A 26,898-nucleotide genomic window follows, 5' to 3' on the forward strand; every position below is an offset into this window, starting at 1 on the left:
CCATGGTTGTTCAGTCTGTATATGGATGGGGTTATACAAGAGATACTAGGTAGGGCAGTGGATGTTGGAGCGGACTTAGTGAGAGAGAGAGAACAGTGTTTGGAAACTCCCTGTACTGTTGTTTGCAGATGATATTGTATTGTTAAGTGAAGACGAAGGGGAGGTGTAAGGCTTGGTGGATGAGTTTGGGAGAGTGTGTAAGAAACAGAATCTAAAGGTGAATGTAGGGATGAGTAAAGTTATTGTCCTCGAGAGAAGTGAAGTCAGTGAATGTACAGTGAGGTTGGATGAGGAGGAAATGGAAAATGTGAGTGTGTTTAAGTACTTGGGTAGTGTGATGAGTAAGAATGGAAGTTTAGAGAGTGAAGTGCTTGAAAGGGTACAACAGGGAAGAAAGGTTGCTGGTTCCTTGAAATAAGTGATAAGAAACAGGGAAGTGAGCATGAAAGTGAAAAAGCTTCTACATGACAGTATTGTGATACCAACTCTAACGTATGGAAGTGAAGCTTGTACGTTGTTGGAAGGACACAAGTCAAGAGTGAGAGCAGTGGAAATTAGTTATTTAAAAGAAGCATGTGGAATCACATGGAGAGACAGACTGACGAATAAGGAAGTGAAAGAGCATTGTGGTGTGGATATGGATGTGATAGGAAGCGTTAGGAGAAACACAATGAGGTAGTTTGGCCATGTGGAGAGGATGGATAGTGAGAGACTGACGAGGAGAGTGTATGTGAGTGAAGTGGAGGGGAGGAGAGGGAGGGGGACGCCAAGGATGAGATGGAGTGGAGAGGTATATGTGATAGCGAGTGTGAGCTGGGAACAGGGCAATGAAATGGCGAGGGACAGGGTGACAAGGAGGCAATTAGTATGTGGCCACCCATTACAGGATTAAGGCGTCTGGCAATAGATAGATAGATAGATAGATTATTATTATTATTATTATTATTATTATTATTATTATTATTGTTGTCGTTTTTATTATTTTTATTATTATTTCCATTAATAATAATAATAATAATAAAATGATAATAATAATAATAATAATAATAATAATATTATTATTATTATTATTATTATTATTATTATTATTATTATTATTATTATTATTGCCACTATTCCTCACCCTGTCTTAGGGTGAGAAAGGAGGTCCGGATGATGGTAATGATGCTGCTACTGATGATGATATTTTATTATTCATTCATATTCTTATTATTCATCAACAATTGGACCTCCTTTTCCACCCTAGAGCAGGGTGAGGAGTAGCAACGTCCAGACAGCCCAAATTTGCCCAATCCAATGGGCCACGCTTCCATTCACTCATCATCCTGGCTCTGTCTGATACTCTAGAAACTTTCACCACATTCTGTAGCTTCAGATAAAAGTATCCGATAGAGTCAGTCCGAACGCTGTCACGTTAAAAAGGGGTGCCAAATCCCTAAACATGTGCTCTTCTCACAACATTCATCCAGCCAGCTCGATCTCTTGTCAGTTCTCTAGCCTCACCGACTTCCAAACCTCTATTCCTCAAACACTGAGCCACCATATCTCTCCACCTTCTCCTTGGCCTACCTCGCCTCCTCCCTTCTTCAAATTCGCTCAGATATACCTTTTTTGCCACTCAGTATTTTGTCCATTCTCTTAACATACCATCTCAGTACACTCTCTTCAATTCTCGTGTCCACAGACTTTCTCACTCTGCATCTTTCACGAATTACTCTCTGCACTCCACATATATTCCTCACCAGTCCCATCTTCACTGATCCCACTCTTAACTTTTCATTTCTATGCCACATCGTAGTCCCACATCCCTATGTTAAAGTTGGCACTAACACTCTTTCATGTAAGCCTCGCGCAGCTGCAATACTGAAGACTCTGTTTCTTATCTAGGTCTTCATTGCACCAGTTACTTTCCGTCCTTGTGTTACTCTACTTTCCAGTTCTTTTGCATATTTTCCTCTCTTTTCTTTCACAGTAGCCAGATATTTGAAACTCCATCATCAATTCCATCCTCTCTCCATTCACTGTAACATCACACTGGGAGTCACCTTCTCTTTCGATAACCATCACTTTACTCTTTTCTACATTTACTCTTAAGGCACGACGCTCACAGACATCAGCAAAACTCTGCACTAATCTATGAAGTTCTTGTCCGGCATTTCCAAGCAGCACTGTATCATAAGCACACAAGAAATTTGAGATATTCCATCCATCACCATTCATTACCAACGACATCCCTCCCTCCATTACTCTGTTTTTTCTTCTCTCATCACCCTATCCATATATATATTGAACAACAATGGGGACATCACACAACCTTGTTGCACGCCCACAATGATCATGAACCATGCACTTAGACGCCCATTTACCCTTACACATGCCTTACTGCCATCATAAAAACTCTTGGCGGCACCTAGCAATTTACCATGTACATCGTACGTGGGCAAAAATACATAAATGGACAAGGTCGAGTCATTGCCCCTCATTTCTGGTATATTCATGTCTTGGGTTTCAACTCGTCAGTCCCACAGCTTCCTCTTAGGACCTCCACTTGTACTTTCGTTGGATTAAGGAATTTCTTTAGGCATACTTCTCTGCGATTTAAGTTGCCTATTTTACTGTACTTTATCCCCTTGAGCCCAAGGATGTCTATTTTTATTTTTTGGGTGCTCTTTTCTTACACTTTTACAGAAGACTTTCTGACTGGGGGATTAAATATATCTCTTCTAAACTCCTTCACCAAGTGTTTGATCGTAAGCTGATTAATATAAGACGTCATCAGGGTGAATGGATCAACAACGTCATCTTGTATATCACTGATGCTGCCAACGTCCGTATTAACAATATATGAATAATACACGAAAGAATATCAAGATGTGATATACAAAATGAATCGCCAAGGAATAGCCGCAACTACATCTCCAAGACTAATGTGAAAACTGTCCTTTACAGCTGTCACGCCCGACACATCCAAGTACTGATGTCTCTGTGGAAAGTAACAAAGGGAAGGGATTGATTAGGTCTTATTATACATCACTTAGGAGATTTCGCAGCACCTCTCCCATAGCATTTGATTCTGTACATCGCCCCTCAGAATCGTAATTTATATAACTGATGCAAACTAGGTCGATATTAAAACGATATAAATGATATCCAAGATAGAGTTAACGTGTACTATACAAAATAAATAGCTGGAGAACCGGTGCTAGGAAACCTCCCAAGCCACCTAGATTACAGCCATGAGAGAGAGGGATGGAGGCAGTGACACTATCAGAATTGCAAAAAAATCTAATTCTCACAAGCCTAGTTCACCGTATGCCAACCATTACTAGCACAATGATAGCCAGTGATAATGTTGGTGTGGAATTGGGCTTGCTAACCGTATTGTACGATTATTTGTTCAGTATTAGTCTTTGTATCTTATCCCCTTCGCTACAATGACGTGGTTGCCATTGTAATAAAGGAAGCCCCAGATGATTTTACTCAAATTTAGGAGGGCTTGTAGCTGTGGAGGGGTTAGTGAAGGTTATATTTAACCTCCAGGCTCAAGTAAATTCCCCTAAGCTGATTAAAGCCATTAGGAAATAGCACGAATAAAGATAAAATTACTAACTCGGGCTAAGGGGATTTAAATATGCTGTGATCATAGTAAGTAACCCTGCCAGAGAAACTGCCTGAAAACATTTGAATCCTGTGTCGTCATGTTTATATTTCTATTATTTTTTGCCACCTATGGACGACTTTGATCAGGCCGGAAAGACCCCGAAAACTGAAGATTATTTTATCCCCTTCAGTTTGCAAAGTATCTCTTAGACTGAATAAACCTGTCTGGTTGTAGAAAAAAAATAAGAAAGACCTCAACATATGGCAAGGATTAATGACACCTTTGAAAATATAAATGTCTCCCACTTGCCTATATAACTCTACTTGCTGGGCCACTAATTATTTCTGTGGTTGCACTCTCTTTCTTCCATTGCTGTCTTATAATGGAAAGTTGAATATGGAAAAATTTCACGCGTGAGATGTTACTGTGTTTTCCTAACCTTTTCAGCCGGAAGACGTGATGTTCTTTTTATTATGCTGTCTCCTAAAGATTTAATCCATCTTGGGAAAAACTTTTGAGGGAGGGGATAGGTGCAGACATTACCAAACTCCTTCCCTACCAGATGTTCTAAGATGAGCAGAAAGAACAAAATAAAAGAATACATGCTGGTTGTGAAAGGGTGATCACAATCAGGTTCGACGGCAGGGTGAGGGGGTAGCGAGGGAACGTGTGTGAGTACCGTATTTATTGCAAGTAAAACAACCTATTGGTGCCATCTACACGTGTAAGACTTAGAGTAATATAATAAAGGGTTACCATAGTTATCTCAATGGTCTTTTTCCTTAATTTTTATCACCTGTGTCTACGATATAAAGAAGAAAAATACCAAGGTTTATTTCCAAAACCAGTTAAATCAATCTCTTCTTTTTAATTCAGACTTTACTGGGCATTCTGGTTTCAAAGGAAACGTTGAAAAGGAAAAAAAAAAAAGACACATAAGGCAAGTATTAACCGCTCCATTGAGATGACTTTTGCATTTTATTCAGCTTGTCTTTAGATTTTATGGAACATAGAAAAGACCTCTCGTATTCATGGGACTAAAGAAGTCTATGGCTAACCCTGTCATTACGAAACGTTGTCATTAGTATATAAAGCAGTCTGACGGTAACATGAATCTGATAGAAAAGAAAAATCACAACGCATGAAATAAATCAATGTTTGCATTCCTATTTCAATAAACATAAATCATCAGCAGATATCTAATATTATTCATATTAGCAACAGAATTCATTAAGAGCACTGTCTTTTCATTGGTTCCTTACACTCTGAAGAATGTACAGTATCGCGAGGTCTACTGGACGAAGGTTTAATTTAATGTTGGGGGATGCCGAACGAAGGAGGTGCAGAGATGTGTAGTTTACAGAAGGAAGGAGTGTTGATGGGTGGGGGGACTAATGAAATGTGTTTGGGGCTACTGAACGAGGGAGGTGCAGTGACGTGTAGTCTACTGAACGAAGGAGTTTTGGGATGTGGTGGGATTGAATGAAATGTGTGGTGTTAGGGTCTACTTAGCGAGGGAGGTGCATTGATATGTGAGCTACTAAATACTGCACAGTGGGTTCATGAGCAGGTCACAGGATGCATCACGGAAGTAGTGGAAGCCCTCAGCATCGAGCAACAGACAGTTTTCATCCGATCCTCCGTCAGGCTCCAGTGAGTACGACCCTGCGTACCCCCACCACGGAGCACCTATAGTATAGAAAAGATGCTTAGATAATGTCACATGCCTTGTAGCATTATTAACTACATTCAGTAAAAAGGATATATACTGTCTATCTATATACCTAGGCTGCTTCCCCCAAAGAAAGGGAGGTAGCCGAGACAGGACGACACACTCCCAATTTCCTCATCTTGGCCCCAAGGGGGTATATGAAATATAGTAATTAATTCCTGCGATTCAGGAAGCCAGGCTGGTGAGAGGAACGTGAGCTTGACTTTTTTTTTTTTTACTTTGAAATAAATAATCACTGCACTTAAACGATTAATGCTACACCATCCATTTTCACGGGGTACACTCATATGACCGATCCACACTACCCAACACAGTATAAGTTAATCTCATCCACTGTTTGTCCTCCATGCAAATTAATGTATCCTCCTCCCAGCGACCACCAGAACTCACGGATGGAGGACAAAAAAAAAATAATAAAAAAAATGAACTCATTTTTCTCCAAACACTAATCCTACAACACCAGTTTTTTCAAGAAATGTTATATATACTCAAGCCCCAGCGCCCAACAGAGATCTAGCCCATCCAAACTATTGCTTTGTTCACCATGCCCATGTCTTCACTCCCAACGACAGCTTTATGACTCGAGGGAGGCCAAGCTGTTGATGAACGCGCTTGTAATAACTTGATTAAGCAATGAATGTAAACAAAAACGGCGGGTGGAAAGCTGATGACAGAGAGAGCGGGAGCTCCCGTTTCATCAGGCCTGGGGGCAAACTTTTGACCTTTCCATATGCTGAACTATTTTCATTGTTTCAGTAATGTAGAGAGTAAGCCAGCATGCTCTCCAGTACAAGTTCCTCTAACTGTCAACGTCAAACAACATGCACATTACACACTATAATTCCTATACTTCCTATTAAGTCATCATCATCATCATCATCCGGACCTCCTTTCCCACCCTAGGGCAGGGTGAGGAGTAGCAATGTGCAGACTATTCAAAACTCAACAAAAATGGTGTCCAGGCGCCAAGCCTCAGAGTCCCCGGGGGAGGGGGGGGGGGCATCAAAGCCCCACCATCCGCCTCACTCCCGGTAACGAACAAGCGAGATGCTGGAACCACTGTTTGATTCACTTCATTTCTGCAACATTCGCGTCTTTTCCTCTGATTTTCTCTCTGTTGAACAACACTTCAGCTCCTCTAAACCTCACCTTTTCCTCACTGAGACTCAGCTGTCTAGGGCAACTAACAGCAAACCCTTCTCTATATCCTCCTACTTCCTCTATATTCACTTCAAAGACAAAGATAGTTGTGTATATGTATGCAACAACATATCTTGCTTCCATGTTTCTGAACTTGAATCTTCTGAATTCTCTACTCTCTGGCTTCGGCTATCCTATCATTCTTTGACTAAATATATCTGTGCTCTTTAGTTATCCCCTAACTCTACTGACTATGAAAAATTCTCCAACTATCTTACTTCTAAGATGGAACACATCCTATCAGTTTCTCCTTTCTCTGAAATCTCCATTCTAGGTGATATCAATGTTCAGCAACACCTTTGGCTCTCCTCTCCTCTCACTGATCCTCTTGGTGGACAAGCCTATATGTTTTCTACCCTTAACGATCTTGAGCAGTTAAAACAACACCCTACTCGTATCCCTGACCACCTTAGAGAGAGATCCCTATAACTAATCCTTCTGTTTACTCTGTTAATACTTTTTCTCCATTGGGTTCCTCTGATCACAACCTTTTTACCTTAACCTGTCCCATCGTTCTAGTAAAGCCCTCCGAAGCGGTGACTGTGACACTTTGGAACTGCTGATTGGGTGGCCCTCAGGGATTCTTTGAATTTCTGTGGAATGATTACCGCTTCCGCGTCCGAGAGCCATCTGTGTGTGCCTTGCACATGATGGAGGTTATTCTGTCAGACATGGAAGCATACACTCTTTTCTCATATTCCTTGACTAATACAAAAAATAAAAAAATGGTTTAATCTTGCTTTTTCTAATGCTATCCACAACAAGCAGAAGGCCTACAAAAGGTACCGAAGCCAACTCACCCCAAAATCTCATCTCTTCCATGTTTCTGCCCAGAATCATGTTAAGTCTATTGTTCACTCTGCTGAAATTAATTTCATTCGTACTAAATGCTCTGAATTATTCATCTCAAATTCTTCCCGCTTCTTCTAGTACCCTGCCAAAAAACTCTCTAATAACAGTACCTCATAATCCTTCCCTCCTCTCTTCCACTCTGATGCACTATAGCTTTTTCTTCCATTGATAAAGCAGAACTCTTCGCTCGGACTTTCTTTTCCAGTTCCACCTTAGATTATTCCAATGCTGTTCTTCAAACACTTCCCCACTCTGACTTCCTCATGGCAGACGTTAACATTTCTTCAAGTGATGTAATATTTTCTGCCATCCCCAGTACTAACAAGGCATATGAGACTAATGGGGTTCCTCTTGTCTTCCTCAAGAACTGTGCTTCTGTGCCTACACCCTGCCTATGTAAACTCTTTTGCCTTTGTCTGACAACTTTTACCTTTCCCTCTTGCTGGAAATTTGCTCTTATTCAGCCTGTCCCAGAAAAAGGGTTACCATTCCCAGCCCTCTGACTATCTCACAATAGCTTTAACATCCTGTATTTCAAAAGTTTTTGAGTATAATCTTAGCAGAAAAGTTTTAAAGCCACCTTTCCTATCACAACCTTCTTTCTGATCGTCAGTCTGGTTTCCGTCAGGGACTCTCCACTGGCAATCTTCTCAACCTACCTTTCAGACTCCTGGTCATCCTCCTTTCGGGACTTGGCAAAAGCTTTGCCATTGCACTTGACATCCCAAAGGCTTTCGATCGAGTCTGGTATAAATCTTTAATTTCCTAGCTGCCCTCTTACGATTTCTATTCTTTTATCTGTGCCTTCACCTTTCACTTCTTTCCTGGTCTTTCTATAGCTGCTGTTGTAGACGGCTACCGTTCTTCTCCTAAAGCTATCAATAGTGGTGTTCCTCAAGGCTCTGTCTGATTACCACCTCTCTTCCTTCTATTTATCAATGACGTTCTAAGCTGCATATGCAACCCTATCCACTCATACGCTGATGACTCAACCCTTCACCTTTCCATGCACATCCCGTAGCATCCATCTCAGCAGTTACTCAAACAAACAAGGCATGAGGCTATAGCACACCTAGTATCTGACTTGGATCGTATCTCTGGTTGGGGTAAAAATAATTTCGTTTTCAGTGCATCAAAAACTCAGTTCTTGCATCTTTTATCCCCCAAAAAATTTCTGCAGGGGTACCCTCTAATATTTAACAATATTCAACGAAATCCTGCTTCATCTTACAACACACTTGGGGTCTCATTCACTCAGGATTTATCTTGGAAAGATCATATTACCTCTCTTGATAAATCTGATTCCAAGAGATTAAATGTGCTAAGCTAACTCTCTCTCTTCTTTACCCCTGCAAAGTTGTTGACTTACCACAGAGGAATTTATTCGTCTCTGTGTTGAGTACAATATTCATTTGTGGGGAGGTTCCCCATATAAAGCTCTTCTCAACAATGTGGAGTCGAAGGCTTTTCGTCTCATTAACTCTCGTGCTCTTACTGGTTCACTTCAACCTCTGTCTCTTGGCTGCACTGATCTTTATCATTCTTTTATCGCAACTTCAATGGTCACTGGTCCTTTGAAATGTCTGCTTGCATCCCTGCACCACAACGGCAGGCGCGTAGCACCCGTCTAGCAACAAACTATCATCCTTTTTCTGTCCAAATCTCTAATGCAAGAGTTAACCGTTGCTCCCAGTCTTTCATGTGTGAAACAGGTCAACTCTGCAACTGTCTCCCTCTCACCGTATTTTCTACAACTGTCTCCCTCTCACCGTATTTTCTACTGCCTATGAACTCCAGTCTTTCAAACGCAATGTGTCCAGTCTTTCACACGCAATGTGTCCAGGCTTCTCCAATTAAACAGATCTTGAATTTGGCTCTCTGTTACCTTGTTTTTGTTTTTCCTTGGAGTGATCAATTTTGCGGGCTCCTGGCGCTGGCTTCCTTCTTTCTTGCATATATATATATATATATATATATATATATATATATATATATATATATATATATATATATATATATATATATATATATATACATATATATATATATATACATATATATATATATATACATATATATATATATATACATATATATATATATATATATATATATATATATATATATATATATATAGTATGTATATATGTATATATATAATGTGTGTGTGTGTGTGTGTGTGTGTGTGTGTGTGTGTGTGTGTGTGTGTGTGTTTTAGAGAGAGAGAGAGAGAGAAGAAATTTCTATTCTGTGTACAGTATATTATCTCTTATGTGAGTTCTGATCGTTCAAGACCAGGTGGGGAAGTGATGACGAATATAGTAATTGAGAATTTTTCACCCAGATCTGTTTCTGTCTTCTTTTGTTCTCCTTGTTATGATGTTGAATATAGCAGATATGCCTCCCCTTAATGATAATCGGCAGTAAGCCCCTGAGATGGTTACAGGTGCCTTGAAGAAACAAAATAATGCTAAAGTCATGGACAAACGTCTTCTTAATCACACACACACACACACACACACACACACACACACACACACACACACACACACACACACACACACACACACACACACACACACACACACACACACACACACACACACACACACACTCACCAGTTTCTACTTGGTAACCATCGGTCCAGACCCAAACACCCTCGTTGGCCGCGTCGGAGCCGCCCAGCCAGAAGGAGTGTCCAGCAATCCCTGGAACACAGTGACGACTCAGTTTCTCTAACCCACCTTTGTGCTCCTGACCCAGGTGGCCATGTTTATCAGGAATCACTTATATTGGATCCACAGAGAATATGCAAACACCCCACTACCTTCCTGGTAGAGGTTGATGCTTTTACCTCCCTTTCTGGCGAAGGTAGATATCTTCCCCTACCTTTCTAGTGGAGGTAGATATCTCCACCTATCTTTCAGGCTCAGGCCGACATCTTCTCCTACTTTTGTGGTGGAGGTAGGCATTTTCAATTAATCTTTCTGGTTGAGGAAAACATTTTCACTAGCCTTTCTGGAGGAGGCAGACATCTTCAGCTACCTCTTTGGTGGGGGTAGACATCTTCACCTAATTTTCTGGTGGAGGTAGACATCGCCTACCTTCCTGATCGAGGCAGACGTTTTCACTTACCTTCCTGGTGGAGGTAGAGATAAATGGCTCTCAGTTCCTCAATTTCGTAGATAGCAGCCAGCTCCCCACCCAGTCCATGGCACGACTGTCTGGCTTCAGTCCAGGTCTGCTCAGCCCAGGTCATGAAGGCCAAACAACGATAACCGACGAAAACAAAGAATGGCGGGCACTCAGCATCACGCACAGGTAGAGAGGCTGAGGGCGATGAGGGAAGTATATACTGTATATATATATTTTTTGTAAGTGATTATTGAAATTACGTTGTGTTCTGTCCTACTCTTCGCTGTATTTATCTTATTCTTCGACTGTAAGAGTTCCCCTTTTAGCTTTAATGTTGAATTATATTTGTGAGTATGACATCATAACCTCAATACGTAATAGGCCTATTCAACCTCCAGTGAAAGATCGATTTATGATATCCTCTTTCTGGCAAAATAAAAGTAACCGTGTAAGTAAGTCCATGAAAATGATCATGCTTCTTCTGACTCTTTTTTTTTTTTTTTTTTTGTCTAAGAAAAATAGACCATAAAACACCACATAAATCTTTTCAGCACAAAAGTAATCAAGAGTTGACTTACGCTGGGTGAGATGCGAGTGATGAGTTGAAAACAGAGTAGAGAGGTTTTTACAAATGAGGTAATATGGGCTGGAACCAGTGTTGTGACTGAAGTGGTCACAATGTTTATTACAAAAGTCACTGGGTAAGCACAGTAAGTATGACATAAGAATGACAGAGACAGAATGATGTTCTTGGTAGATCGAGTTTATCAGAACGAGAAACACAGAATCTGAGAAAGTGAGTAATGGAGGGACTTTGCGTACGAGGGACTCCGTACTGTATTTTGTCTATAGCAACTGAATGGAAAGTGAATGTATTTCATCGAAAGAGACTGTGACATGTCATATTACTGAATGCGAATGAATTTAAGGCATTGAGGCTGCCTTTTGTATATCATATTATTGGATGCAAGGGAATATATATTAAGGCTGACTCTGGTATATTACTGAATGCGAAAGAAGAATCTGATATCGAGGCGAATTTTGGTGCGTTATAAAGTAGCATTTGATGCAAAATGAATATTTTGTATAAATGCGGATTGTTCTAAGTTGACGGGGGGACTGCATGGGCTACATGGGCGCAAATGGTTAGGGGGACTGATTACGGTAAACAAAAGACGCCTTTATTCTGATGACGTAATTATTTAATCATTATTATATCCAAACAATTCTCTACAGTTTAAGAGGGATATTTCGTGCAGAAGAGGTTAGATACGTCCTTCATCATTCCACTTCACCATAACATGTTTCTCATTTATTTTCATTAAATCTTCTAGAGAGCAAGAAAAAATAAAGTATGCCCTTGGGATGAAGGTATTCTCTCACGGTCGTGTCAACTGCGTAATATAATTTCGGTTAACACCTGGTAATTTTCTTTTGTTGAGAATAAGTCATAGAAGCCTTGAGAATTTTAATACTGGCACCACTAATCTCATAAGGCTGAGACAACTCTGGCATTTTATTCCAGGTGATTCTAAGTGGTGTTGTTCACTTGAGAATGATTCCATGAGCATGACAGTATAAATATGATATATGTTTTGCCTCTGGATTTAGATGTGTATCTGACAGTCTTTCACCAAGATAATCTAGATGATGGTGATGATGATGATGACTGTAATGAACATGAAGATGCTGAAGATGATAACGATAATGGCTAAGACGACGACAACGACGATGATGAAGTTAGTTACTGATACTTACAATTGGACTCAACAATTGGTTGTTCACATATCAGGTTTTTATAACGCATGCAGTTAACGTCATTCATGTAAAACGAGTACCCAGGGAAGAGATGCAAGCAGTCTTCAGTAGTGTTACTATCGTCTGGCTGCTGTTCGCCAATACTCGCCATCCAGAAAGGTGTGCCCATTGGAACTGGCTCACCGGTGTAAAATCGCCAGTCGCCCTCAGTCTCTGCATCACTTCCGTCAATCCAAAAATCTTTTGTCGTCAGTCCTGTTGATACAACCACCGATATATATAATGTCTTTAGATAACTAAAAGAGCAGTTCAGATATTGCATCTATCTATCCATCTGTCTCTATATATATCTATTTATCCATCTGTCAAACTGTCTATCTGTCCATCTATCTAGCCATCTGCCTCTCTCTCTCTCTCTCTTTCTCTCTCTCTCTCAGTCTGTATATATATATATATATATATATATATATATATATATATATATATATATATATATATATATATATATATATATATATATATACAGAAATTAGATCAGAGAACGCTGCCAGACAGAAGCTGCACACCCAACGTAATGGAGGAGGAATGGAAGAAGACAGCTCTGACGAGCAGTGATCACTGAAATATCGACAGTAAAGAAGTAAAGATGTTACAGTGCGGCGAAGAGAGATTGAAGGGAGTTAACAAAAGGAGTAGATTTAATGAAACGAAAAGTTTTTTACTCCACCCTCTTTTAGAAGAGGTGCATATTGGAAGGCCCCCTCCCCTCCCCCAATACACACATATGAGAGTAGTACTTCACAGAGGGGCGAAGGAGATTACAAAGTCAACAGATGCTCAGAGGAGAAAATGACATGGTATTACTTAGCACACCAAACCTTTTGGAAGCAGATTTTGCAAAGGAGGCAATGTGATCTTACCACGATAGGATCCAATAGAATAAAACCTCAAGGACATCGAGAGATGACGAAGGACTGACCTGTATAGTATTTAATGTTAAAGTACACTCCTGAGGAAAAATTTTTCTGGTTGGAGGATATAGGAACCTAGCTTTTAATGCAAGAATAATAAAAACGAGATCTATTATACCACAGTCAAAAATACCAGTGGAGTCAGAGAACAGTTGTCCCGAGGGGGGGGGGGGCATGCGACCATGGCCCCCCCTTTTGCAATAAATATATATATATATATATATATATATATATATATATATATATATATATATATATATCTATATATATATATATATATATATATATATATATATATATATATATATATATATATATATATATATATATACACACTGTATATTTTGTCATAGTGTCCAGTATTCCTATCTATTCTGCTGAAGTTTTATTTTAAAAAAAAATTTGAACATTTGAACTTTAGTAGTATAAGGTTCCTGCAAAGACTGAATCATAATTCAGTGGCACAGAGTACTTAAAAACAACTTTAGAATATGTTATATTTATGTCGTATACCCATTCCACATGACCTGAAGATGATTACAAAATTGGCCAAAATGCAAAATTTTCTCCATGGGGGGGGGGGGCTTATAGCGCCCTCCCCAAACCCCCCAGCTGTACGGGCTCGCTGCGCTCGCCAAAGTCATGGGCTGCACATTTAAAAAGATAAAAAAAAAGGAGGCCCCCCCCACTCCTCAACTTTCTGGGTACGCCACTGGTTGTACCATAGTCTCACCTCGAAACTGCCGAAGTAACTGTTGTGGTGGATGCTTCGAGAATCGGGTGGAAAAGTGAAGAGAAATCATCAGCGTCTGGGTCTAGGGCTAGATGTACTGTATAGTGCAAAAGAATGAAGAAAATAACAGGACAAGACCCTGAGGAACCCCACAATTGATAACTTTGAAAGATCAGTAGTCATCTACAACAACAGCTTTGGAATGACCGGGATGGAAGCTAGAGATGACTGCAGTGGTAGAAAGAAACTGTAAGAGGACAGTTTGGAAATTAAAGACCTGTGTCAGGTTCGGGTGAAAGCTTTTGAGATGTCGACTACAATGGTGAAAATTTCGCCAAAGTCAAACAAGAAGTATGATCAAGAGCCAGAAAGGAGGGTGGGAAGGTTGCTAGTGGATCGTCCCTAGCGATCGGAAAGATTATGAAAGGAAAGATGCTTCAGACTCAGTCTGTTAGAGATAGATTCAAAGACTACAAATGCAAGATATTAAAACAAAACCATTGAGTTATAGTAAGAGGATCTGGTAAAAGTCAACATGTTTTGGGACAGGATGAATGAGAACAAACTTCCAGCAAAGAGGAAAGATACAAGTTCAGAAAGGAAAGGCAAAAGAGTTTACCTGAACAGGGTGTTAGCACTGAAGTACAGTTTATTTAAAAACAATATGAGTAATCCCATGACGAATGTAACACTTGTTAATTTTGAGGTCAATGAGGGTAGGAAGTACATCTTTTGAAGAATTTTGAATGAAGAAATCGCAAATTGTGGACGGGGGTAGATGAAGGGACAGCACTGGAATCACCCAAAGTGGAATTAGAATAAAAAGCTTAGGCAAAAAGTTCCTTCTTTTCAGTAGAAGAAACAGCTACAGGGCCATCAGAATGGAAAAGGAGGGAAAGAGGAAGAAACTAAATTATCAGAGGTTTTTGACAACGTACCGAAAAGAGCTGGAAAATATTCAGTCAGAGAGTTTCGAGGATTCAAAACAAATTGATTTAATTTTAATAAGATAACTAATAGACTTAATACGACTGCATCCAGAAAAATAGGGTAGTGGAGTTTCAGAGGTGGGTGGCTTTGGTACCTTCTGTAGGCCACCCATCCCCCCTCCCCTTTTTTTTTTCCACAGCATCAGAACAACCGCGATTAAAGTAAAACTTATATGCATTAGTCAAATGATAAGAGATAGGAATGCATCCATTCATGTCCCCGACATAACCTCTGCAAGCACACTAATATGGTTTTCGGCCATGGAAACAATAAACATTACAGGGAAAACCGAATAAGTACTGCATGAGGGCTTCCCTATCCACAGCTCCAAAGGCAAAATTTTTGGAAGGGTCAAAGGGCCTAATTGGAGTGACGGGACAAATTAATATGATCAGACTGTAACCCAAGGACCCCAACTGAGAGAAAAGATTGGAAAAGTAGGCAAAATGATTGTGTTAAAAAAAAAAAAAAAGGTCATTCGAGTTGGAACTCTCTCCAAGGTGGTCAGAGATATGGGCAAGGTGCTAAGTCATTAAGAACAGAAAAGATGCATCATGTTTACCAGGTGGCCCAGTGAATGGAGAGGAGAGCCTAGGGTTGTGGTGAAAACTGACGCCATTCAAGATAGAGATTTCAGAGAAGGAGGAAACGACAAGGATGTTTTTCTCCTTATAGGAAAGCCTAAGAATTTTGTACAGTCAGTAGTGCCACAAGTTCAAAAAGTTTCTCCTAAATCATATAAAGTAATCTGGAGGCAACAAGAAAAAATAAAAAGGAAATAGTAATGAGGAGGTTAAATACATGTCAGCAGAGTACACATGACAAAAATCAGTGTACAGGCTAATGTTACTGTGACTTAGGGCTTATCCGGGCGTGGCCCAGTGTGCTGCAGGTTGGGTCTGCCTTTAACTTACAGTCCACCTACTTCGTTTCAGGGATTGGGACGTCAGGGAAGCTTGTACAACTGGGCAGCAGGGCTACCTGGTTATATCGCCACCGTTTGAAAGTTTCCTTGTACAACTACTAGTATATACATTATACGTGAAAACATTAAGAAAAGGCTTGTGTTAATCCCATGCCATAATTCAAAGGATAAATGCAGGGATATCTAAAGAAATAATATAATTTGGAGGCATCCACTAACAATAGCAATTACTTTTTTCTTTTGGAGAGCAGGACACCACTTCGGTACTTCACTCTGGCTGCATGTAGATTCCCTATACTCATCTGAGGGAAACCTGTGCCTTACAAAGGATTAGAGTAAAATTATTTTTTCTAGGACCAGACGAGCTTAATCAGTTGCGGACACCATAGCTTTACAAAGGACTAAAATGAATAACTCTGTATGGAGTGAAATGTGTATGAATTGAGATAACTACACTCGAGAGCCATAGTTTCTGCTCGCCTTCTTATCCTACAACTTACGAGGGATGTAACAGCAAAGGTTCCTTACTGAACATGTGCCTGTTGTCCAGTGTTAACGTTGTTGTTCGAAGCTATGGTAGTGTTATGTCTGTCTATATACCTAGACAGCTTCCCCCAAACAAAGGGAGGTAGCCGAGACAGGATGACACACTCCTAATTTACTCATCCACACACACATGGTTTGACCATGTGGAGAGGATAGAGAGTGAGACTGACGAAGAGAGTGTATGTGAGTGAGGTGGAGAGGGAGAGAGGGAGGGGAAGGCCAAGGATGAGATGGAGGGATAGAGTGGAGAGGTATATGAGAGAGCAGGTGTGAATTGGGAGCAGGGCAGTGAAATGGTGGGGGACAGGGTGACGTGGAGGCAATTTGTTTGTGGCCACCCCTTATAAGGGATTCAGGCGTCTGACAATAGATAGATAGATAGATAGATATAACCCCAATGCAAGATGGGACAGATCCTCACCACACCACACCGCAGGAGGGTCAATTGCACAGTGCAATCAGCGACATCTGCAGCAGGGCCCGATAGCAGAGCTGGTTTACCTCTGCCACATCATAATGGACCTATCCCCTTACCCACACCTGATCTGATCAGCTGATCAGACCAAATGCGGGAGAATATCCCCTCAGGGCTGCATCACCATTTATTCATTCACAATTTCTCCAATCATTCTTATCACGCGCATTCTTCCTTGCTCAACAGACATCCCTCTCACATCCAATGCTCTTTTCACACTGTTCATCCATCCAATTCGTGGTCGTCCTCTCAGCCATACACCACTCACATCCGATCCAGTTATCTTTTTCACCATATCGCTCATCATCCATTCTCTCCATATGCCCAAACCATCGCAACACCCTCTGCTCAACTCGATCAGCCATCTCCCTCACAGCCCCAGTTCTCCTTCACACTTCATCATTTCTCACACGACCCGTACACATCACTCCATACAGACTCCTCAGACACCTCATTTCCATTACATTCAAATTTTTCCTCTCTGCTACACACATATTCCATGTTTCAGCTCCATATAATGCTGTCGGTACCACAACATCCTCATACAGCCTTCTCTTGGCCTGCAGTCCCACCGGACCCCGGTTCAAATCTCCGCTGGGGCAGGGAACAGTTTAAAGATTTGAATTTAGTAAAAGCAGACTTTACTCATCTACTAGAAGACCCGCCAACATGTCGTAAAAATACCCCCGCTAATACCAATACACTAGTCCTGTATGAGACAGCCTTAGCATGTATTCAGTGTGGACGTTGAGTGTTAGTGCCGAAGTGGTGACATGTGGAGGTGTATGGTATGTAGAGGACTACTGGGCCTTGGGAGCAGGCTGTGAAGCCTTTGCTCAGAGTCGGACACAAAAAAATAAAGACACCTAAAGACTTTTTCTTATTCCTCCCAACACCTTTCTTACTTCATTCATTCATAACTCACTTCTGCATCTTTTCTTCCATCCACAGCAACACGTGACCCTAAATACTTAAAACACTCTGACTCCTCATGCAACTCACCATTCAAAACTACATTCATCCTCCTACTATCTACCAACCTCATACATTTCATCACTTTACTCTTATTCTCATTTACTCTCAATTTCCTCCTTTCACACGCTCTTCCAAACTCCTCTAACAACTGTCTCAATCTCTCTGAATCAGCACCAGAGCAGTACCATCTGCAAACAGCAGCTGCTTCAGATTCCACTCTCTACCATCAGCATTCACTAGACTCAAATCTCCATCTAACACTCATGCATTCACCTCCCTTTCAACACCATCCATATAAATATTAAACAACCCAGGCAAAATCACACATCCCTGCCACAGCCTCACGCTCACGGGAAACCAATGGCTCACAGTATTTCCCGCTCCTACACACGCTCTACTATTAACATAAAAACTTTTCACTACTTTTAGCAACCTACCATCAAGTCTATACAATCTTAATACAGTCTATAAATCATTCCTATTAGTTCTATTATTCGCTTTCTCTAAATCCATGAACGCCCAAAACAAATCCCTACCTTTCGCAAAATACATTTCACACACCTGCCTCACAGCAAATACCTGACCCATACATCCCTTTCCTCTCCTAAAGCAACACTGCTCATTACCAATCACTCCCTCTGTACCCTCTCTAACTCTCTTAATTAACACTCTACCATGCACCTTACCTATACCACTCAAAACACTTTATACCCCTTAACCAGCCATGTTCTGTTGACGTATATATACGTCTGAATGTTTTGTCACTGTGACTCCTATTGACGTATATAAACATACTGCAATTGCAAGGTCCATCATTTGTACATTTTAAAAATTTTGTGTGTGATTTTTGGCTTGTATACACGGGACACCTTCCTATACTCAGTGCCAGGCGGGGAAAATGCTTTACCCTATGTGACATCCCCCCCCCCCCCACATGCCACTTCCTCAGCAACTCACCTGTTACCAGTGACCTGGCCAGTAAAGACATGTGCCACGGTACAAAATTCAAGGCCAGAGTGATTCCCCAATTTATGACAATGTGGAGGACAAAGTTTACGTAGCGTTAAAGGAAGAAACAGTCAGAAATGATGATCAGGTAATGTCGCCAAAAAAAGTGCAGTATGTTGATGTGTTTGGTGAGTCAAACAATGATTATATCACCTACATTACTACGTGAAAATCAATATACTCTTGTACTGGAAATAAATTCATATCAAATAAATAAATAAATATCCATTATGAGTGACTTGGAATAGTTACCCCTCCCATAGAACACATTTTCTCTGGAGCCAGGCTCCATAGAAAACACAGCCAGGTGAGGGTATTGTTACCTGTACTGGCATTATAAAGCTCAGGTGAGCGATTTCTTTATGAATTATCGATGTTTCTCATAAAAAGTGGAGGTTTTAGCAAAAAAAAAAAATAATAATAATAAAAATAAAAATTTTTCCGGGATTGGGGAAGGTCAATGGTTAAAAATCTGCTGGGATGAGGCAGGTTAAGCTAGTACATTCATATTTATCACCCTACCTTTTATACAACAGAACCACACACGCACTTGCCTACTCAATTGGCACTATACTTTTCACAAAACACACAAATAATTTTACTAACCACTCAACAATAGTTGCTCCACCACCTTTCAGGCATTCCACAGCACACCCATCCATACCTGCAGCTTTCCCTGTTTTCACCTCCTTTATTGCCTGCTGCACTTCCTCCATCATGATCAAAGAATCATTCTGCTCTCCCAACACATTTATTCCTTGCACCCTTCCATCTGCCACAATCTCAGCTTCCCTTTCCTCCCCTACATTTAACAATCTTTCAAAATGCTCCATCCATCTCTTCCTTACTGCATGCATCTCAATTGACATCCTTTCATCCTCTGCTTTTACTCGATCTTTCTTCCCAGACTTTCCCGTTAGCACCCTTTTCACCCCCTTCCAAAACATTTTCTTATTCTGTTGAAAATTCTCAGTCATCTGCCTACCCCACATCTCATCTGCTGCCACTTTACCATAGCACACAGCCCTTCTCGCCCTATTCCTCTTTTCATTATACCTTTCATATGACACCTCATCCTTACTTTGCAGCCAAACTTCATATGTTTGTCTCGTCTCAGCCATGGCCATACTTCCTTACAACACCAGTCACTTCCCTTTCTTTCACCACCACCCAGTCGTCTCACACCACACACCTCTCCACCACAACACTCTTAAACAACTGGTATTCCATCTCCACATTGCCATTTTCCTGATCTTTCATTGCATTCCAGTCATCTTTCAATTTCTCCAGATACTCTATCATTTTCTATCTTTTATCCAGCTCATTCACTTCCAAAGTATTCCTGCCACATCTAACTCTCCTAGCTCTCACCCATCTCTTACCTACGCTCAACTTTCCCTCCACCAGGTAGTGGTCAGATATACCTCCACCCTCCCCTCTCAAAACTCCCACACCAACCATCTTCCTCTTATATTCCTGGACATGACAACATAGTCCATCAATGCTCCATCAACAACCCTTCCACCCTCCTGTCTCACCCATGGATACTTATGTATATCTTTCTTCTCAAAGAAGGTGTTTCCAATCACTATATCTCGCTCAACACACATCCTTGTCATCCATTCCCCATTTTCATTTCTTCCAGGCACACCATGCCTACCAACTACACCTTCAACTGCTACATTTCCCACCCTAGCATTGAGATCTCCCACCATTACCCCATTCATATTCACTCCAAAACTCTGCAGACACTCATCAACGTCATTCCACAAAGACTCCCTCTCTTCTGCATCCCTTTTGCTACCAGGCCCATATGCACTCACAAATACCCACAACTCACATTCAAATTTCGGTTTCATCTACATCAGTCTCGATGACACCTCCTTCCATTCAATCAGACACTGCTGCACTTCCGGGCTCACCAACAAGGCCACACCTTCTCTTGCCCTTCCTCTTTCAACACTTGACATCCTTCCATTCATACTTCCAAACTTAGACTCACCTTTCCCTTTCATCTTCGTTTCACTCAAAGCTAATACATCCAACTTTCTTCTCATAAACATTCTACCAACCTGCTCCCCTTTAGTCTCAATCGTACTACATCCACACACATTCATAGACCGAATCTTCAGGGTACTGGGATAACTTAATCCCCTATCCCTTTCTATTCCCTGTCTCATTGTAAGAACTAAAAAATCGGTGGAGGGGGTCCCTAGTCCCCTCACCCTGCTCCTTGTAGTCGCCTTTTATGACACACAGGGAATACGGTGGCAGAATTCTTCCTAACACAACCTGGCCACAGAGTAGTAGTACCACCCCATAGTGCAGCCAGATTGTGTCCACTCCGCCACAGAGGGGGGGAGTGGACACACCCCTTGCTTTTATGCTTTTCGCAACTATCACTGGCAAAGAAGCCGTGAATACGCAGTAAGAGGTGGTACACCTGATCTCTCACCCCACCCTCTGAATCTGTCCGCCCCTCCATCTCTTTCACTCTCTCTCTCTCCCTTTCGATAACTCCCGTAGCTTCATGTTATGTATAATAAATAATTCCTAGCAATGGACATAATGCTCATGGGAAGGTCTCAAAACAGCAAAGCAAATTTCCACAAGATAATACAGAAATGAAAGTGCAATTTTTCTGCTTGGCACCCATCGTATCTGAGGTTACCACCTTAGAATTTTCTTACACGCTATGATACAATGACAACCACAAGTAGCTTTTTAAGAAATGGTTGATGGCAAATTATATAGGCGTTACTGTCCAGTTTATACAACCCCCCATGAACAGCACCTGAAAATTATATACAGTATACATCGTGGTATTGTTATAATACTAACCACATCAATGTTACATGAACATAGTAGTAAATAGATTATAAACCTGAGAATGGTATATCACCTGTTTGGCCAAGCTGATAACATCGCGGAGGAGGTGATCGGTAGGCATATTCTTTCATATTATGATTGACTTTCACCTCAGATGGTTTTCAATTTGCATATAATGTGAGGAATGTGTTGCCTACGAAACTGCTTCAGTTTGGGCAATTTGAGCTTCGAATGAGCAGTCTGAGTTTTAATGTCGATTCTGAATCTGATCTACATAACACACCAACATCCTCGTTTATAACTTTTATGAAAACTGCGTTGATACTCAAACTCTCAAAGTAGTGTAAAAAGCAGTAATAATTATAGGCAAAAAAGTTGCTTAGAAAGAGATGTGACGAAGCCTCCTGGGCCACTATGAATGCGGAACTAAGGCTCAGCAGATGAGGGATACCAACCAGGCACGTTAACTCGATTTTTTTTTTTTTTCAGATTTCTTGTCTGGTGTGCTAAATTTAATCATGCTAAAAGAGTGCCGACAATTTTTTTTTAGTGGGTGTACAATCAAAGAAACAATTATCTTCCAAGTTCCGTCTGAAGTATATTTACAACTGGCAAAATATAATGAAAACTCTGTCTCTAATGATGTGTTTCAGATTATTCGATTTTTCTATGTATTCGTCAGACTTTGGGATGACATTTGTGTCTCCGTACAAGGAACAGTTCAAAGTAACAGTATTACTCATGCACTCTAGAAAATCCTTGAACTACCAATGACACGTCTTTGTTCAGTGTGAACCCTTGGCTACAATTTCCTATAGACAGGGAATAGGGTGGAGTTGAAAAGAAACTGCGGGTTTCCATAGTTTCTTTTCGACTCCACCTTATTGTCATATACCATTGTCATTAATGTAGTAGATGATATTGCTGAGTCTGCCGGCGGTGTCGACGATGGCCAGTTCAGCATCCAATGAGTGACACATCTGGCGTGCCTCTTGATGAGTTACCTCAGCAAAGGTAACGAAGTAGAGGCACTGGTCAAACACGCCCACGAATGGCGATGTACATCCGCCGGAGGTGCTCTCCACATCCACACACCCGCAAGATAACCAAACCTCTCCATGCCCGCACCACAATCTAAGGGCCTCTGGTAGCAAGTAGACAATGTACAGATAAGAGTGTAAAGTAAAAATAATACATTTATGAGATTATGCAGGTAACATTATTTTTAGTTGGAAGATTCATACTCACTTATATAATTATAGATAGATAGACAGATAGATAGATAGACAGATATAGATAGATAGATAGATATAGAATCATCTTCATTCTTTCACGTCTGAAACTGAATCTGGCTGTACAACCCACCATTCTATGGTCACTTCCTATATTTACACAGTTGAGTACTGTTGATAACAGTGACATTTATGATTCTGTTATTCTTATCTGCTGTAATGAAATATATTTTATTCTTTGTTTCAACATGGACTCCTTCAGGTCGATTTTCTCCCTGTTCTTTTGTTAAAGAATGTGTTCATGATTCTCATGTTATTCATATCAGCAAAAGTAACCACTATTTCTCCTTTTTAATATATATATATATATATATATATATATAAATAGAGAGAGAGAGAGAGAGAGAGAGAGAGAGAGAGAGAGAGGCGGCCTGCAGTCTTGATGGACCCAGGTTCGAATCCCGGCTGGGGCAGGGAACAGTTTAAGGATTTGAATTTCATAGAAGCAGAGGTTCCTGATCTACCAGATGACCCGCCGACATGTCATAAAAGTTCCCCCGCTAATACCAATACACTAGTCCTGTATGAGACAGCCCTAGCATGTATTCAATATGGACGGTGGGTGTTAGCGCCGAAGTGATGACATGTGGAGGTGTAGGAGGACTACTGGGCCTTTGGGATAGGCTACTGCCCCCGAGATATGAGAGCCCTGTAGCCTTTGCCCAGAGTCGGACACATACAATATATATATATATATATATATATATATATATATATATATATATATACAGGAAGTCCCAGAAGTCTGGCCCCGTAGGACATGTATTTAACACTGTAATTTTCGTTTACCATTGATTTATTAATTAGTTTTAATATTTTCCAGATTGATACATTATGGAGCCTAAGTAACGAGAGCAGAAAGAATAGTAACAAGGGAATTTGAAGCCACAAAAGCAAATATTTACATGCTTAGAAATGTGCAAAGGTCTTGGGTTGAACACGTTAGAAAATGTATAGAAGTACGTGGGAGTCATTTTGAACATGTAACTGATAAAGTACCTGATAACTGATAAATTTAATAAAGAAGTCCTAGTGGGTTTCTTTCATACTTTTCCTGTGGGGCCAGGCTTTTGGGACACCCTGTATATATATATATATATATATATATATATATATATATATATATATATATATATATATATATATATATATATATATATATATATATATATATATATACACACACACACACACGAGCTGTAGCGATGGCTGGCTTGCCCACATCTAACATGAACGGGCAGCTCTAATATACTTGTTCAATCCATGTTTTTCGGCTCCAGAAGAAAAACAGATCCGTAGGGCTGGGAACATCACTTTACCAATGGAAAAGTGTCCCACCCCCTCCTGGTGCGTCGTTCATAGGTGCAGGCGGGCAAGAATTTTGGTTCATCTGGAAACCGTGTTAGAATACGACTCTTCCACATGTGGACATAATTCTTCCATTTAAGCATTTCACAGCGCTGAGAAATTTATTTTTATTGTTTTTCACAATTCCCTTTTTACTCTTCAGCAGTGTTTACCGTTTTTCTACAGCATTCATTAATATCCAAAAGCTTAGCCTATCCAAAGTGAATAAATTATTTACACTGTTGTAGCATCACTACCATGGTCAGGTTATTACAGACACTAGGCGAACAAATCCACTTACTTGCCACAAGCAGGAAGGTTAGTGACACAGAAAGCTGAAACCACATCCTTGAACTTATTCAGGCCACAGAAAGTCTGGAAATAGAATAAAGAAATTGTTCACGTTAATGAGAATATATATCTATTTTTCTATCTGTCTACCTGTCTACCCATGACTAGTTCAACACATTCCACCAATGAGAGAGCCACACACCTTCCATCACACGCGCCTGGCCGACCAGTCACGGGTTAACAGGTGTCGGGACCAGCTTTATAATGAGGTCTCGCTTCATAAACCATCAGATTGGTCTGAAGATGTTCCCAGGAAGGAACGAACCGTTACCAATATTCCAGTATTTGAACAGCTACTCAGAAGTCTGAATGACAATTATTGTAGATTAGCTCGACGCATCGAAAGCATAGAGCAGGAATCAATTAATGCAGAAACAGCAGTTACATTCAACCTAACTTGCTTACAAGAAAAAGTCTCTCTCTCTCTCTCTCTCTCTCTCTCTCTCTCTCTCTCTCTCTCTCTCTCTCTCTCTCTCTCTCTCTCTCTCTCTCTCTCTCTCTCTCTATATATATATATATATATATATATATATATATACTGCTCACAGAATGCTACCATGTAGTGTTGAGCAGGCTAAAGTACTGCTTCAGCCTAGTCGGTTCAGACTAAATAAAATGCAACCATGCTATAAGAGCATGCTAGCAGCAGTCGGACTAAATGCACTCCCCATACCTGAGTTGTAGGCCAGCCAGGATACATCAATCAATCAATCAATCATTTCCTGTGGCATCCCACGGGATGCATAGGGCTTCGATGAACTCTCTCCACCAATATTTATCTCTTGCTACTAACACTCCCCTCCTGCTTCTCTTTTCATTGTCCTCAACCAGGTCTCCCTCGGCCTACCTCTGCCTCTTCTTCCTCTAGCAGTCCACTCTGGCACATCCTGTATTAAAGTGCCGTCTTCTCTATATATGTGCCCCAGCCACTTCCAGCGAGACAGTCTCACATATTCATCAACTGGTTCAACTCTCGTAATATCCCTTACTCTTTCATTCGTAACTGTATCTTGCCACTTTACCCCAGGAATCCTTCTCAGTATTTTATTCTGAAATCCTAATACTTTCTGATCTGTTGCAATTGTACTGTACCATGATTCATGCCCATAAATTAAAATTGGTCTAACCATTGGACTTTAGTATGTACCGAATGCATATTATTATTCCAATTAGATCTCAACATTCCAACAGCTCGCCAAGGCTGTCTAATCCTCTCCTCAATTTCACTGTCTAATGATCCATTAGATGATACAACGGTTTCCAGATATTTAAAATTTTCCACATTCTTCACCACATTATTCCCAATTACACAATAGATTTGGCTCTCCACATTCATATTAAAAATTTCAGTCTTTCCGCAATTTATTACCAATCCCACTTTTTCTCCTTCCTCCACCAGACCATGAAGCACCCTCTGCATCCCGTAAATACTTCCGCAAATCAGTACAGTATCATCAGCATAGTCCAAATCCATCAGCCTCTTATTATCTTTCCAGTTAATTCCTGTACCTGTCCTCCTTACAACATTTCTCACAACTTAATCCATAACCAAAACAAACAGCAAAGGTGAAAGAACTCCTCCTTGAATCACTCCTGACCCAACTTCAAATGGATCACTCAAAGAACCACCCACCATTATCTTACAAAAAGTACCTTCACTCAGGGTTCTAATGATATTTACAAACTTTTCTTTTATGCCATAGAATCTCATAATTTTCAACACAGCTCCACGTGAAACACTACCAAACGCCTTTTCAAAATCCACAAAACACATACTAAGTGGCATTTTCATCTCATTAGCTTCTTGCATTAGATGCCGTACAATAAAAATCTGATCATTACAACCTCGACCCTTTCTAAATCCCGCTTGTTCTTCTCTTAAAATTTTTATCAATTACTGACTCTGTTCTGTTCAACAAATTTTGGAAAAGACTTTTCCAACTACAGGTCTCAAAGTTATCCCCCTCCAATTTCCACAAACACTTAAATCTCCCTTTTTTGGTATTTCTATAATCACTCCATTTTTCCACTCTTCTGGAATTCCACCATTAACCCAAGCACATTAAAAAGTTTCAAAAGCGCATTCATCAGCTTAACATTGTCCACCTTAAGCATTTCAAGAAATATTCCATCCTCTCCTGGGGCCCTAAAATTCTTTAATTCCTTTATAGATTTTGC

The 26,898-nt window shown here is 40.5% G+C and overlaps 1 protein-coding gene across 1 annotated transcript; it reads right to left on the reverse strand.

The window, feature by feature from the left end:
- Positions 1-5,141: 5,141 nt before the first annotated feature.
- On the reverse strand, positions 5,142-24,716 carry LOC145415980 (macrophage mannose receptor 1-like). The gene is made up of 6 exons (XM_080285083.1): positions 24,671-24,716; positions 22,626-22,874; positions 12,279-12,533; positions 10,521-10,715; positions 10,004-10,093; positions 5,142-5,290 (listed from the first exon to the last, which is right to left on the reverse strand). Exons 1-6 carry the CDS (start codon positions 24,714-24,716, stop codon positions 5,142-5,144), a joined length of 984 nt encoding a protein of 327 aa, XP_080141209.1.
- Between the last annotated feature and the right edge of the window lie 2,182 nt (positions 24,717-26,898).

The sequence above is a fragment of the Coenobita brevimanus genome, chromosome 104 (assembly GCF_032717465.1).
Source record: "Coenobita brevimanus isolate Jiangsu-jjx chromosome 104, ASM3271746v2, whole genome shotgun sequence".
NCBI lineage: Eukaryota > Metazoa > Arthropoda > Malacostraca > Decapoda > Coenobitidae > Coenobita > Coenobita brevimanus.